The sequence below is a fragment of the Lampetra planeri genome, chromosome 9, assembly GCF_965212315.1.
Source record: "Lampetra planeri chromosome 9, kcLamPlan1.2.h2, whole genome shotgun sequence".
Classification (NCBI taxonomy): Eukaryota; Metazoa; Chordata; class Hyperoartia; order Petromyzontiformes; family Petromyzontidae; genus Lampetra; species Lampetra planeri.
In genome coordinates, this window is record NC_136115.1 from 4,745,237 (window position 1) to 4,760,517 (window position 15,281).

A 15,281-nucleotide genomic window follows, 5' to 3' on the forward strand; every position below is an offset into this window, starting at 1 on the left:
AGTGAGAGGCCAATCAAAGATAATGTGTGCATGGGCTCCACGGGGGAGCTACCACCCTCGCGGCAGCTCCCTCACCTGGATAGAACACCGTCGATAATTAGAAGTCAAAGAGTGTAAAGAAGAGAATGGGTCACTGTCCAATTGAGCTCCAGAGAAAGGCCGTCTGGGCCAGGTGCTTTCAACTACATGAGACATTCGTTTGGATGAAGACAACCTAGTTCTAGATTCGAAGCTTTCGTGACTGCAATGATTCATACTCTTTGTTTGGAATTATATATTTGATAGTTGCGACTATATAATTCCTCGTCACAGCCATCTCTTAGACACACTTAAGCGGTTGTGCTTTCGCTACGTTGTCCCCACCTGAAGAAGGACGCTTGTGTTGCACCCGAAACGTCGTGATTCAATTTAATTTTCATTTATTTTATTTTTTACCTACGTGACTTTACCGAAAAAACCGAAGAGTATGACAACCTAGTTGTTTGTTGTCAGCCTGTAACTTCCCACCCATACACAAATGCCCCCCCCCCTCGTCTATATAACATTCATGCATTCCCTTAGTCACTCTTGCCCAGTAGTGGTGTGTGGGCTCTTTGATTTTGTCTCGCTTGCCATCGCTTCCACTGCTTCGTTCGCCTTCTCTCGGTATCCACACACCGTAGTTAATTTTGTCCATCTCACACGAGTTGTTCTCATGATATGTCCTGCCAATTTGAATTGCTTAATTTTGTTTTGAAAAGCGCATCGGCGAACTCCGTTTTTTCAAGTTATTTCTTTAATCCTTTCTCTTTCACAACATACAATTCTTCATAGACCTTTGGAAAACGTGTAGCATTATAACTTATTTCTCAAAGACACTCAGATGATATGGTATATCTGTTTGGGCATACATTTGTGAGATTTCAATACCAGCCAGGAACATCTTCGTTAAGATTAATTTCATAACTCTGTCGGAGGGTCTCATGCTGAAGCATGGTAAATCTTGGTTAATCTGTATTTATCCATTTTCTTCTACTCACTGAAGTCCATCAACCGGAAGTAATTGAGGATTGGAGACAAGACGATCGTTCTGCCCAAGGTCAGGTGCTGTCAAGATGTAAAGCACTGGAGTTGCAACCAGTAGTGTAACCAGCGTGGAGAGTTGCAACCAGTAGCGTGACTAGCGTGGGGAGTTGCAACCAGTAGTGTAACCAGCGTGAGGCCAGGGGGTGCCTTGCCCCACCCCCTGTGGCCAAAGCTATAAGATGGAGCCCCCTTGACAACCACGATGAGATAGGTTTTCAAAAACAGCGTAAAAGAACAAAAACTTGTATAATTATGTGATTAGGCAAGAGCCGCCACGATATATAATAGCCTAGGTGAGACCGTGCGAGACAAATCAAATATTGGGGCCCCACCTGACCGATTAGCGCACCCCCTGAGATGATAACGTAGTTACGCCACGGAGTTGCACACCTGCTGAAACACCAACTGCTGGATCGCAGTCACCACATTGGACCTGGAGGCCGTCAACAGAATCCTGACACGAGATCAGTGCAGCTTTAGAGATGGAAAATATATATTCTTGGTTCTTTCGGTAAAGTCACGTAGAAGGGAAATAATAAAAGAATATAAATATAACACAATTTAAAAAATTCACGACGTTTCGACTGCAACACAAGCAATCGTCATTAGATGGAAAATAATGAAATAACTGAAGGGGAGAGTGAAGCAAGTAAGCAGCAAGGGAGAGACTAAGTCAAAAATCTTCTTTTTATGACCACAAGTCATCCAGTCATGCAAGTAGAGACAATCTGGAAGTGGAATAAATCTGAATGATTCTTGACAATCGGCCTTCAAATTAAGACCCAAACACTCCATTACTGCAATCAATGCCGTGGGATCGTTGTTGTCAATACAAATGATCAGACGGCATGCTCCTTTCACCGTGCTCAAGATAATAAAATAAGAAACGGCGTAACAAATATGATGTTCAGTACAAACAAGATGAAATATAAGCTATGTTTAAAATCGAATCACAAATCAGAATACTGTTAATTCATGTAATTTCTGGGGATAAATCGTTACATACCTACCAGAGATATGATAAAAGGTTTGGATAATTATAAGTTATGACACACACACACGTAATAAATTACAACTGTTTACTGTTTTCAACTACCGCAACTGTCGCGTTCCGTCATCTTGGAAGCAATTTCTAGCGTTTATGGGCCACCTTGTAAAACTTCCAGCACGGTCAGCAGCCCGGATTGAGCGAGCGATGCGCTTTGCGGCGGTCATTTATTCCGTTGGATTCCTGCTGTCACACGCCTGAGGTCCCATGCTGGGAGCTAATGGGGTTACCCGAGGCTTGTGCCTTCCATTCATAACGAGAGGCAACATCCGCTTTTGAGAGGCAGCGGAGACAGCGCGTGGCATTTCGGGGCGTAACGGTGCCTACATCCATCGGTTAATGTCCACTCTAAAGGCCATAACACCTGCATCACACTGTATGTTTAAGAAACGATGCTCTGTATTATGATTTCACGTGACACTCTTGCCACTAGAGCCAGATAAACTCGACACGATGTCAAAAAATTATCGATTCGAATCGAATTGTGACCCTGAATCATAACATTTCATTCGGGGGTTGGGGGGGGGGGACTTAGACCCTCTCCTAATGGCACCTGCAGACCGATTTAAATTAACTGATGGTGAACTGTATGCACGTTGAACTTCGTTCGCACCGTACGTAGCCAACCGTGCTAATCGAAGGTGCAGGGATTGCCACAGCATGTTCAGCTTCGTTCAAAAACTACGCTATTTCTTTGCTGCGGATTTCCCATGTTTTTTTTGTCAAGTTAAAGCGTTAACTTAACAAAGCAACACAAACATAATTCCCTTTAATACAAAAAAATTAAATTCACATTGACTGAACGTGCCGATCAAGAACTCCGTCCCGATTTTTGTAACTTTACCTTGAAGAGGTTTTATTTGTGTTGCTGTCATCACGGTGAGCTATCCGGGTTCCCAGTGATGGATGTGTGCCTTCCCCATATTACCCTGTGGTAAATGCGATCCATCCCTCTCCTACACATGCAGTGACCTTGTCACTCCACATACCCTTTGGGCATCCCCCCCACACACAAACTGTTCCTTGTACTCACCGCCATTCCGCTATTAAAGTTGTTGTTCGAGGGCCACCCCGACTATGCTCGTGTTAAACTCTAATCCGCTCATTCATAAGAAAATGTTAGTTTTTTTAGGGGGCGAGATCACGTTAATACCAACGTGTCGTTACCTGCCACCACCCGACAGCCAATCAGCAGGGTTTGTGACGTAAACAAAGCGTGCCAATTAGTTACTACTTCAGCACACCGGTGTGTTGGAAAGTAAACCCAAAATATTACCAATTTGAGTACAACATTTTGCTGATGATTACAACCAGCTTCATCAGGCGATTTGCCAGAATTGTGAAGAAGTCTTCCTGTTTCGGTCTTCAATCGAGTGAAGGTGATGGCATCAATGAGCCCTCAGGTCCCCGTGTTATCCAATGCAGTGTTATGTACTGACGCAAGTGCATTTTAGCCTGTCGACAAAACTAAAAATGACATCAAGTCCGCAATGTGCTGTCATTTTCCGCAATTGTTTTTACGTGTCAGGATTACTGCATGAAAAAACACATATTCAGAAGACATTCACGTGTGTGCAAAAAATTGCGTCCACAAGAATTGCCTAAACGAAGGGCGTTAAAAAATTGCCCATCCTCAGTAGATCATGACAGCCAGCTCACTCCACATTGTCAGGTTGCTTTGGCCTGGGGGAAGGAAGCATCTAAGGTGATGGCTCTGTCCTATTTTAACACTAGTTTAGCAGCACATTGCTGAAACACACCGGTCTCACTCACCTCCCCTGGCATTTTAATGTCAGTTTAAAGGCTTGTAAAACAAACGATCAAATGCAATCAAAAGACGTGCGCACAACTTGAGAACAGAAAATGTAAGCGGCGGCATTTACAATTTCGCCCTGGCCAACTGGAAGGGCCGTTGTTCTGTGCGTTCTCGCAAAAAGAAAGGTCATCCGCTACCCTACAGGCATCCCTCCGTGGCACGTGGAATGGTGCCGTTTTTCTCAGCTTTCGGTAAACAGGCGTACGACATGCGTCATGCGCTCAGCCTCGAGATAATCGCCTATTTTTTTTATTTCCCGGCGAGCGATGCCACTCGGGTGCGGCACGAGTGGCATGAAAAATCATTTTTCCAGCATGGCTAATGTGGCAGGACACAAGCGCAGAGGAGTAGGCGGGCAGCTGCTCGCTAATGGGAGGACGTGGTGAGTTCCGCCGCAGAGAGATGTTCCCAGCGCACACTCTGCAGGGCTGGCAGTGCCAAGCCCGGCAGCTGTACTCTGGGGAGGGGTGGCGGAGATGCTTGGGAAAAAGGACACAAAGTATTCCCCACTTCCCAGCCTGAAACACGACACCCACCCTGGCTGGAGGGGGTGGGGAGGATCCTCACTTACCCAGAAGATGGGCAGACGTCATGTACAGTGCTGCAGCCACATCTATGCTAACATGTCCTCGAATTCATATTCTTTGGGTATTTCAGTAAAGCCACGTAGATGGAACAATAAAAATAATAACAATATCACGACGTTTTCATCGCAACACAAGCAATCGTCATCAGCGGGAGAGTTGCTGAGAATATATGTCGAATGTAAGAGAGCATCTGCCTCGTGCCTTCTGCCGTGGATAAGTTACTGTGATTGCCTCTACATATGTATACAATCCTGTACATGCAAGTGAATGTGCATGTGTTTGTATTGCATAAATGTGAGTGCATTTAAGAGCTGGGTAATGTCCCCCATAGGGATGGATGTTACGGCTTGTGTAAATGCAGGTGTTTGTACAATAACGAGCCTGGGGGAGCGTGTCTATTTTCCCTTAAAACCATCCAGTTGGATACACATTGTTATGATATGTATTTGCACAAGTGAATGTGTTTGTTAACATCAATTTATCATGGCCTGTTGGTGTCACCAAACATTTGCACGTTACGATATCACTGTCGTGCATCGCAAATCAGTAATGGAATCATGGAATGATAGGATGGTAGGCACGCGGTGAAAGTGACCACAGACGGCTTCATTTGAATGCTTATGACCGCGTAACGTTATTGCAACTTCCAGCGCAAGTTAATAATCGGGTTTCGCCGCGGCTTTCCGCGCGTTCTTCGGCAGGCGGTTAGCGGCACGTCCTTTGGTTTCAGGCGATATTCCGCGCGCATTCTCGTGAACGTTTAAAACAAACACGCGGCGTGCACGCTCTTACAAGACTAATGTCAGCAGCCTCAGGACGAATCAATTCCTGCGAGTAAAGTGGAGGAGTCAAAAAGGTTAAATTGATTCCAGGTCGTGACACTGCCCTCAACCTGTTGTGTTTACTTGGGAGGAGCACTGGGAACGATGCCTGCTGCATGTTAGCGTTTTGGCAAATTAACTAATCCAGACAACTATGTGTAACGAATGAATGCCCCCTCCACTCATTAAGAATGCATATAAATATTTTCTTTGCAAAGTGTTTACATTTTTGCGTTGAGCTGTTGCCGCAAGGGTGCAGGACAGTAAAACACACCAAAGCGTTTGCATTGCAATGCCTTGTAGCACCGTTTGATGATGGATGCAGCGGCAGTTTTGAGACAACCTTCCTCGCAGCGGTAGCGCATGCATGTATGTTGAAGTTCTTTCGCATCGTACGTTGCAAACCGTGCAGGTGCGGGGGGGGGGGAAGGACAGCAAACTGCTCTTGGACAAGCACGGTTACGATTCACCCGGCCCAAAAACCGTAAACGCACGTGTCCACGTTCTCGATTATCCGCAGCGCTGTGAACATCGACATCGTGACGTTAAGAGCGGTACCAGGTGGCGTGGGTGTGCACTCGTGCGCGCGCACGTGACGGCGTACAGAGGGAGACAAATAAATATATAAACGGATAAAATTCACCAATGCAGAGAGCAGATGTCTGCATCAATGCACAGAGGAGGGTGGTGTAAATGCTCAACTCATGCGTGCGACGGTGCAGGAATGCGTTGTAAAACGGTAACAGTCCCACCAACAAACCGATCGTACAAATTGTCTGTAGGCATGTTCTTACCATTCACCATATGGCCCATTGGGCATTTAGATAAAGTTGAAAATTATTATTTAAAATAAAATTGATCAAAATATAAATATACAGGAAGCCTAAAAGCATTCCCAGAAGCTCCATGCAGGAGCACTCATGATCAGCTTCATCTGTGACTATGTCCCTAAGCAAAAAAAATACCAACATGTTATAGTATGAAAGTACAGGTCTTTATCAGTGCACTGCTGGATGAAGTCTTCCCCATGCCTTTCAATCATGGGGGTTGTTTGACCATACTTGACTACACACGTCCGTGCGGGATAGTGAGGCACAGGTTAGATATCACACGCCAATTGTATTCGTCGTCGCTGGGAATCAAACTCAGGTCGCCGAGTTCATAGTGCAGTGCGATAACCACTGCGCCACTGCTCCAGCTTCAATCAAAATTATGTTGAAAGTTACCAAATGGAAGGGCATCTATTTCGGAAAGCAAGGGTGAACACAGCAGCAGTGACACATACTTGTGATGGAGTTGAGAACTTCCTTGAGCTGGCAGAAGCTCCCAAGCAGTGGGTCCTGCTCATCATCCTACCATAAAAACACACACAACACACAACGGTGATAAATGGACGAGAACTTATCGAGGATTTCTGAATGAGCACAAGGGAAATCCTGCATAGTAATATGTTCAACCCATTCTGCAAAGCTCTGCCTTTTCGATGGCAGTGTCAGGAATAATCCTCCACTTCAGTCCACCTCATTTTTTATTCTCGGATGCGGTACGTGGTCAGGAATGGCCTTAATTAAAGCTCAGCCCAATGGAAAACACCGGAACAAAAGCTGGTGTCAAAAGGGCATTGGGTTAAGATCCATGGCTCAACTTAAGTGAGTTTATACCTTCTAAGCAGTAGTGCAGAAATGAACGCAGTGATACACTATAAGACACTTGTCAACACAATTGTAATTTCATTTCACACGAATGCTTTTACATTATATCCTCTTATTAATACTTTGCGAAAGAAAAAAAACTGCCTTTCCGTGAAAATACAAATGTGTTTTACTGCATGTATTTACGAGTGACTTACCACTTTGCAAGCCAGTGCATATTGTTGCTCATTTAAACATATAGATTAAATTAATATGACACCATTGTCTTCCATTACCAAGCTATTATTCCCATAGTCAGAGGTTGCATAATCAGTGTGTGAAGTCACCAATGAGCTCTTAATGACTCTGGATTTCAAGGTCATATCCATGCCCTGTTTTGTGACTTGCTACTGGTGTCCCAGCCAAAAGAAATGGGATTTTCAAGGACTATTCAGCACGTAGGAAGGCCTGAGCTCAGAGCAGCTTGCACTGAAAGGAAGGAAGAATATTAACATCTGGAGAACTGAGCCAAGCAGACGGGGGGAGCAGATGCGCCCTTTATCTCAAAGTTTGCTCAGAGTATTAACTGGCACTTTCCCATTTCAGATGCACTCACGATGCATGCAACCAGGCTGCACCAAGCTTTGCTGGCTTCTAAAGCTGAGCCCGCTGTTTGCCATGAGATGGCGAGGCATGAGGAGGATTCTGATTCGTTACAAAGGGATTCAATAAACATGCCCAGCTTTTCAAGTTTAAGGAATTCCTGCCGCGGCAAAGGCTGCCATAAATATCTCAGCACGGCACCTAAAATGCACAGCCTCGACATTAACTGCCATTTGGTGGAATTTAGACATATTAAACATACTTCTGATGACAAACTAAAAGCACTTCTTAAAGGTTTCTTTGCACTATAAAAATCAGAGCTGAAATTTATATGACACATGTTTTGACTTTGTACGTGCTCGAGTTTAAATGGCATAACTTTTTAACAGCACTGGTGTTGTCGTAGAATTTTTGGCACAACAGGCATGCAAGTGTACATGGTATATATGGGGATAACTGCCCAGTGTCTTTATTAACAAAGTAGTTTACAAAGTGCTTACACTCTCCACATGGCCCCAATTATTACCTCGAAATGCCGATTCTTGGTCATGCTTAAAAGTATCAACTATTTTTTTATGCATGCACACCTGTATATGTTTATCGTCAATCCACTGCTGGATGAGGGCCTCCCACAGGCCGTGTGGGTCACGGATTTTGCTGCACCGCTCTCTGTTGACACCGTAGCCCCCACAGCAGCGTATGACAACCGCTTTATGCATGGGAATCACCTATCCAAGCATTAGCCAGGCTCAATTGTGCTTAGTTTGTGTGTTCTGGTCATAAGATATATTCTTACACTCGCTATACTTGCATCAAATCTCGTGAGAATTTGATGATTTTCAATTTGTATATGTTGTATGTAATGGGTTTATGTGACCCCTGCAGCCGCTAGCGGTGTTAAATTAATTAACCATACTTCTCCACGCTGGTCAGTGCGGATTGGTGAAAAACTAATGATATACTCACACACAAATCTACGCATCCACAATCGGGTTTAGAGGGTGCACCATACACACATTGAGGCCAATTTCGAAATCCTGCCAATGGCACCTTACCAAGGGGTTGTGTGTGTTCCATCGTGAGCTTCTCTTTATGGCATTCACGACAGTCGTAATCTCCCCTTGGACAATGTAGATGCTCTTATCAACCATGGCCAGGGCCTGCGGAAACAAATCACCACATTAACAAACCATTTAATAAAGTGACATTCGCTTCATAACAAGTGCATTACAGTGGAGAGAACAACACTTAACGGCACTCCACGTGCACAAGCTTTACATCAACCTTCGCTTGCGGTCACCAAACATTCGGACATTTATACAAACATTTAAAACGCGTGCCATTTCTGACGTCACGATTTTGCGTACTGAAATGCCGATTTTGTAATTTGACAGATCCAAGAGCGTGTTATTAAAGGCAATTTCATTTTTAAATAAGTGTTGATATTAAGGATTAAACTCTCATTGGAAGGTTTAATTTCGTACACATGTTGTTCAAGGATCTTACGCCGTTAAATCATAAATGCCACACTTTTTACTGACACTGTCGTCAGCATCTTCATATGGCAGCTTTTCTTGTCATTGTTCAAGTGATTATTTGTTTTTCTTAGAGAATACTGCTGTATAAACATGCCGGGCTTTTAATGCATGTGACAGCAGCATTGCTCGACTGCTAACGCACACGCACACACTGAATCCAAGCTTAACCACACGTCGAGACAAGCTGCTACGTACAGCAGCTGCATTCAAATTCCCACTACATCTCAAAGACCAACAAAATAATAATTCACTTGAAGAACAAACATAAGCTGGCAACCGATCCACACACAATACAGCAAACATCGACCTACAAGGCCAATATTACATTTATAGTCTTTCAACTATACACCGAATTATAAATAACTGAAGATGGGTGAAAAAATTAGGAATTCTCATTTTGTCCAGGTCCCAACTTAGCTAAGGGAGGCTTCCACATAAATGCACTGCACCTCCCCCACTACATGGTGATGCAAAGCTGTAATCCAGCACTTTGGTGGCAAGCTATGATGAAACACACACCCATTTATTAAACTCCCAAACCAGTTGGGCTGCATAATTGGCCAGGAGATTGTGATACAGAAAGTGAGTTTGCAAACCCATGCGTACCAACCTCTGAGTGTTATCCACTCGTATCCTTGAGTTTTCTCTAGGCACTTAAGTTTCCTTCCCACACGAAGTACTCACGAATTAAATTAGCCAAACATACCAATGCAGGACCCTCCGGAGTCCACAAACTCACCACGACTTTTGTGTAATAAATAAATGGCATAAGTATACTTTATCAGCTAATTTCACTTTGTCCAAATTAGTCAGGCTACTCCCCCAAATTTTGACGGGCTTCCAAAATTATTAATTGCACACTTTATTTTTTTGTGGCAATGTGTATGTAGCCAGCCATGCTAATCGGAGGTGCGGGAAATGCATCCCCTGCGCGTGTATGTGCATTGGATTGTGCATGCAATCATTGGTGACTAGGCTAGCATCATCACACTCGGTGCTCACAACGACTTGAGGCTGAGCAGACGTCATTTGTTTTTTTTCAGTTCTGTACCCCTTCATAATATCACCTTCAAATAACGATGCCTCATTTCGAGTCAGTGGGAACTACGCTTGTTAAGTGATCATCCATGAATATTTTATCCACCTCACTGTTCCCACTGATTACTCACTTCAGATGAAACTCTTTAGTTACCAAAGATTGTTGCATTCCAGAAGATGAGAAAGTTCTCAGGCACCTGCCATGAACTGTTATTGCACATCTTATAACAGGGCAATGGGTAGCGACGTGAAATGTGTAAACCTAATTTAAACACTCCCACAAGGAAACCCTGAATAACTATGTTCATGACAATAAACAAACACTCAGCACATTCGATCATCAACACTGTTTTAGAACAAAACATATACAGTAGGCTGACGTTTTGGGCAATGCCCATTCATTATCAGTGTGTGAGCACACTTTGAGACGCTTTGCCTTATTGACTTGGCCACAAAAGCCTGCTGAAACCAAAGATTCATATTATTTTTTATTCCTATACTAGTGGGAAGCCCAATGAAATTCAATGGAAACAAATTGCCTCGGGGGGTCATGGGGATCCCATCAGCCACCCCCTCCCCCACCGTTCCCCCAATGGCAAATACCTATCCACGGTATGATTTTTGAAAGGCCTGCACCTCATATGCCAGACTATTGCAAATTATAGCGCGGCTAAGCAGAATCTGGAATAAGCAGCTGAATTGTTGGGTCAAAGGTGAAACGTGTTGATACGTTTTCAAATGACACCTGATTCAGCGATATTTCTTGAGCGGTCTAGGCGAGGCATTCTCTGAAAGAAAAAAAAAACTTACATACAGATTGGCCGCTTTTAGAAGATATGAATTTAACTTGGCAAGCTTTAAAGATAAAGTTAAATATGGAAACGTTCCTTGAAGAAGAAAACAAATATTTTTGGAGGGACACAGCTGGAAAAAAATCTGCATGGCTACATATGCCCATTATTTAAGGGAGATCAGAATCAAAGTGATTAAATAAAGAGGCAAGCAGAAAAGAGTGATTTAGGCAAAATAAATTCCTATAAGTAACATTCCAATGTGCCTAAATAAGAACTTTTAAATCAGTTCAAATATTTGATACATGGATTAGAAACACAGACAATGCCTAAGTAGAATAAATCTGAAAAATACACAAAGTAGTACAGTGATGCATGCTTTTTGGATTGCGATTTAGAGAAAGAGGAACACATGGATCAGAGAATCTGTACATCTGTAACCTACTGGACAAGCTGTGAAAAAGAGGTTCATAGCTCATCAGTCCTCCAGTCCATATTAAAATTCTAATTCTGAAAATAAATATACATTAGTCACAATACTAACTGTGAAAAAAAGTGAGCCTAGTCAAAAAATGGATGATGACTGGTGGAGGAGACCAGTAATGGAATGGCAACCAAATGAAAGATGGATTGTGGTATCACAAAGCAGCAAATGATGGTGGCCACTATGGGAGGCCTTCATCTGGCAGTGGATATAACATGGCTGAATATGAAAATGTCAATGTATTTGTAAAATACCTGTTGTCAATACAGGTAGTTGTTTGTATCATAGAGATACAAATATAAATGTTGCACTCCTGCAGCTGTAAAAATAATATACATCCATTGCTTATCTTGAATGGCCACGTACACGTTTTCAACATCAAAATGCAATAAAGGTAAAACTTGACTCTTACATTTATCTCAATAAATTAAAGGAACCCAATAAATGGTAAGCCCGTTCAAAAATGCCAAAGTGCAGGATTCAATTCCTACTCTACGAAGATGTGAGTGAATGGTGACTGAAGTGTGAGAGTTTGGAGAATTATGTTGTGGGTTAAGGCTAATGGGAAACAAAGTAGGAGGAAATCGTGGGAGGTTGAGGTAATGAAGTCCAGATGAGAGTTGTTGGGGCCAGGAATAAATGTTGGTGGATGAGCTTTTAAGGCTGGAAATAATTGGTAGCAAATGAAGATGCTGGGCAGACTGGGGATGTGTCAGGAGTGTTCAATGGTGGGTAGTAGCAGGTAGTGCAGGAGACCAAGAGGGATAAAACCTTGGAATTAAAATTTACTCCCAATGCAATACATAATACAATTTCGATTTATAAAGTATATCAATGCGATTGCATCTGTAGAAAATCTACAGAAACAGAATCATGTCAGAGGCAGTAGTAAAGAGGAAGGTCTGGAGCCTGAACTTGAACGCGGGTGGTGGGGGGGGGAGTCGACAGAACGCATCGCAGGAAGGTCATACCAGACTAAGAAAACAGCAAAAGAGAAAGAGCAACCAACATATAGTGGTACATACACCGTCTAAGGAATGTGAACATTATGACCTAACAGCATTCTCTGCTGTCAAATCTGTCAGTGAAGTTGCTATTAATGGGCATTACTGAAAATAAAGAATCACACACGTCGTTTAAATAACTGTATATAGTATGATGTGGTAAAAGTACAAGTGTACAATCTCAGTTTTTTAGGCACATTTTTTGTCCAAAAATGCCCTCCTGTTGTATTTCCACGTTTTCTTTGTTGTCAAGGACAGTTTTGTGCAGGTCTCTCTACATAAAATCACTAGACCTCACTCCTCAATCCCACAACGGTCAAATGGAGTCATGGGGTTACTGACAGCTATCAATCTATCCCATTGGACGAACCTCGGCAACAACGCAGAATTACAGACAAAAAAAATAAGCCACTCATCCACATGGTGAAATTAAAGAACCATGCGATTTAGGGGAGTGCTGTCATGCCACGGGAAAGAATATGCCAACCTAATGATTCAACAAACATTAAGCAGAGACCATAAAACAGATTTGGAAAAGTACTGCGAATGCATCCAGCTGTAAAGCGAATGACACAATTTGGAGTTTGCCCATGGATCTGTTGCATGAATCCAAGCCACGCAAGTTGGCTCAATAATCATGCGGACGAGTGATATTTTGTTGACAATAAGACAAACAGAATGAGAAACACTGAAAACAAGAGCTACGGCTGGTAAACAATCCACCTGGTGAAATTCCCCATGAATTGTTTAACATTGTGCAATGCAAAGTTCGAGCGAATATGAAGGTTCATAAAACACTATGTCAGCCTCTCTATTATCGCACTCTTTGTAGCCGCCTCATTCCTTTCCTTTAATTACCGTATAATATAAGTACAATCTAAATACAATGTAAGAGAGGCTTAAAACTAGACCCCGATACCTACGGTGGACTCTCTAACGTACCAATTCTGACTTTATCCCAAATACTTTCATCTCAAGTTAGTACGCACGGGGGGGGGGGGGGTATCTCGCTGAGTGTGCTATCATGAGCCCCTTCCTCACCCCTTTAGTCCCTGTAGCCTCTTCACATTGATCCTTCACCGACAATGTCAATCCACCTTAACTCGCAATTAAGTACAGAAACAACAAATAAAACGGCAAAGAGTCGTCCGCCTGTATCCTCTGCCATTACCGTTCACCCCTCCCCCACCCCCGTATCCTTCTCACAATTTTCCTTCACTGACAGTGACCCTATGCGTTGAATGAGAACATAAATCATGTAGTCTGTACTATCATCTTTATTAGAATAACCCAACGACTGCTGCTGACACGTCAGCCCTCGTCTCATTCTCAAGACCCCCACACCCCCTCACTCCATCCAAAGAAGCCTCCGCCCTCATTCCATGTATTTGACAACGACCCCGGTCACACATTAACGTCTAGCAAACCGGAATCGGTGGGCAAGTAACCAATTATACAGACTATATCGGTATCTTTAGCAGAATAAAAGTCAGAGACCCTGGGTGTCCACCTATTACTCCCCCCTCCCCCCACAACTCCCCCATCGCGGGAGCCGCTTCACGTTCATCGTTCACCGACACCAAAGCCGCTGCGCCTGCATTTCTCGCGACCCTCCAGCAAAGCGGCAGTAGATTTAAAGAAGAAACTCTCGCCGGGGGTGTTTGTATCGGAATACATTCGATGTGGCCGCGTCTCCCGCACCGAAACCCCCCCACCAAACATCCGCGCCGCCTCCGGCTTTTCCTACCGGCTCCCGGCGGAGGCCTAGCGCAGGCTTCCCCCGCGAATCCCCAGGCAAAGCGGCGGAGCGGGCAATGACGAGGCCCGGAGTCGGCTCCAGTGTTTTGCTTGTATTTTTTGTTGCTGTTGCAATGTTTCGCTGGCGGTGAATGTCAAAGCGACGAACGGCGAGCACGGCGCGACGGTTCAACGTGCGCGTCTCGATGCGTTTTTGATTTCAGGGGCCTCGTTACCGCGGGTAGCGCCGGCGTAGGCCCCGCAGTTGGCGATAAACAGACGTGGAGCGCATGCGCAGTGGATACTTCCGGCCCCTCCCCTCACTGCCCATCTACCCCCAACCGCTCCTCTGCCTATTCTCAACGCTTCACCCCCCCCCTCCCACAGCTGGCCCCTCCCCCCGCCCCCCCGATCAGCTGATCTTGGGACGCGGTGGGTGCAAAAATCTGCCACGTGGCTAGCTGAGTGACATTGGTAGGAGCCAACGTTGAAAATGCGCGTTGTCTGTTCAAGCCGATGATGTTAAAATGCCTCGGCTCTCGCGATACGTGGAGAGAGTTGTCGAAATTGTAATGCACGTTTTTTTTCCTTCTTGGTTCTTTCTGTAAAGTCACGTAGAAGGGAAATAATAAAATAATACAAATAAAACATAATAAAATAATTCTCACGACGTTTCGGCCACAACAGTGTCTTTCCGACAGACCTGTTCTTCACCTGAGAACGGCTGATTGCGTTGTGGCCGAAACGTCGTGAGAATTATTTTATTATGTTTCATTATTTTATTATTTCCCTTCTACGTGACTTTACCGAAAGAACCAAGAAGATGAATCCCTGCAGTCACGAAAGCTTTAAATCGAAATTTAAATGCACAACGTTGTTGCTAAAATCGGGCTAACGCAGTGGGGTGGGCGGGGTCTGAAACCTGCGGTTCTTTAATAAGCAGCAGACACTCAACATAAAAACAACATAAATACATAAACAATAATTGACAAATTTTACTAAAAATGTAACGACTGCTTCGTGACGTTATTCATCACAAGACCACCAATCTCGTATTCACCACAATGCATTGCGGCTCTTGAAATATTGAGGGGTTTTTTCACTCAATTAAAAATATA

At 43.9% G+C, this 15,281-nt stretch overlaps 1 protein-coding gene across 7 annotated transcripts in view; it reads right to left on the reverse strand.

Annotated features, from left to right (window-relative positions):
- Window positions 1-14,497, reverse strand: part of GBF1 (golgi brefeldin A resistant guanine nucleotide exchange factor 1) — a 168,492-nt gene extending 153,995 nt beyond the window's left edge. For 6 of the 7 annotated variants that reach the window (XM_078597451.1, XM_078597448.1, XM_078597450.1 and 3 more), the window contains exons 1-3: window positions 14,174-14,472; window positions 8,627-8,731; window positions 6,623-6,689 (exon numbers count right to left, since the gene is read on the reverse strand). In XM_078597451.1, coding sequence (XP_078453577.1) covers window positions 6,623-6,689; window positions 8,627-8,722 — 163 coding nt within the window. In that variant the 5' untranslated portion in view covers window positions 8,723-8,731; window positions 14,174-14,472. Of the gene's footprint in view, window positions 1-6,622; window positions 6,690-8,626; window positions 8,732-14,173 lie in introns of all 7 variants that reach the window. The other variant, XM_078597445.1, reaches the window with a different exon arrangement.
- Between the last annotated feature and the right edge of the window lie 784 nt (window positions 14,498-15,281).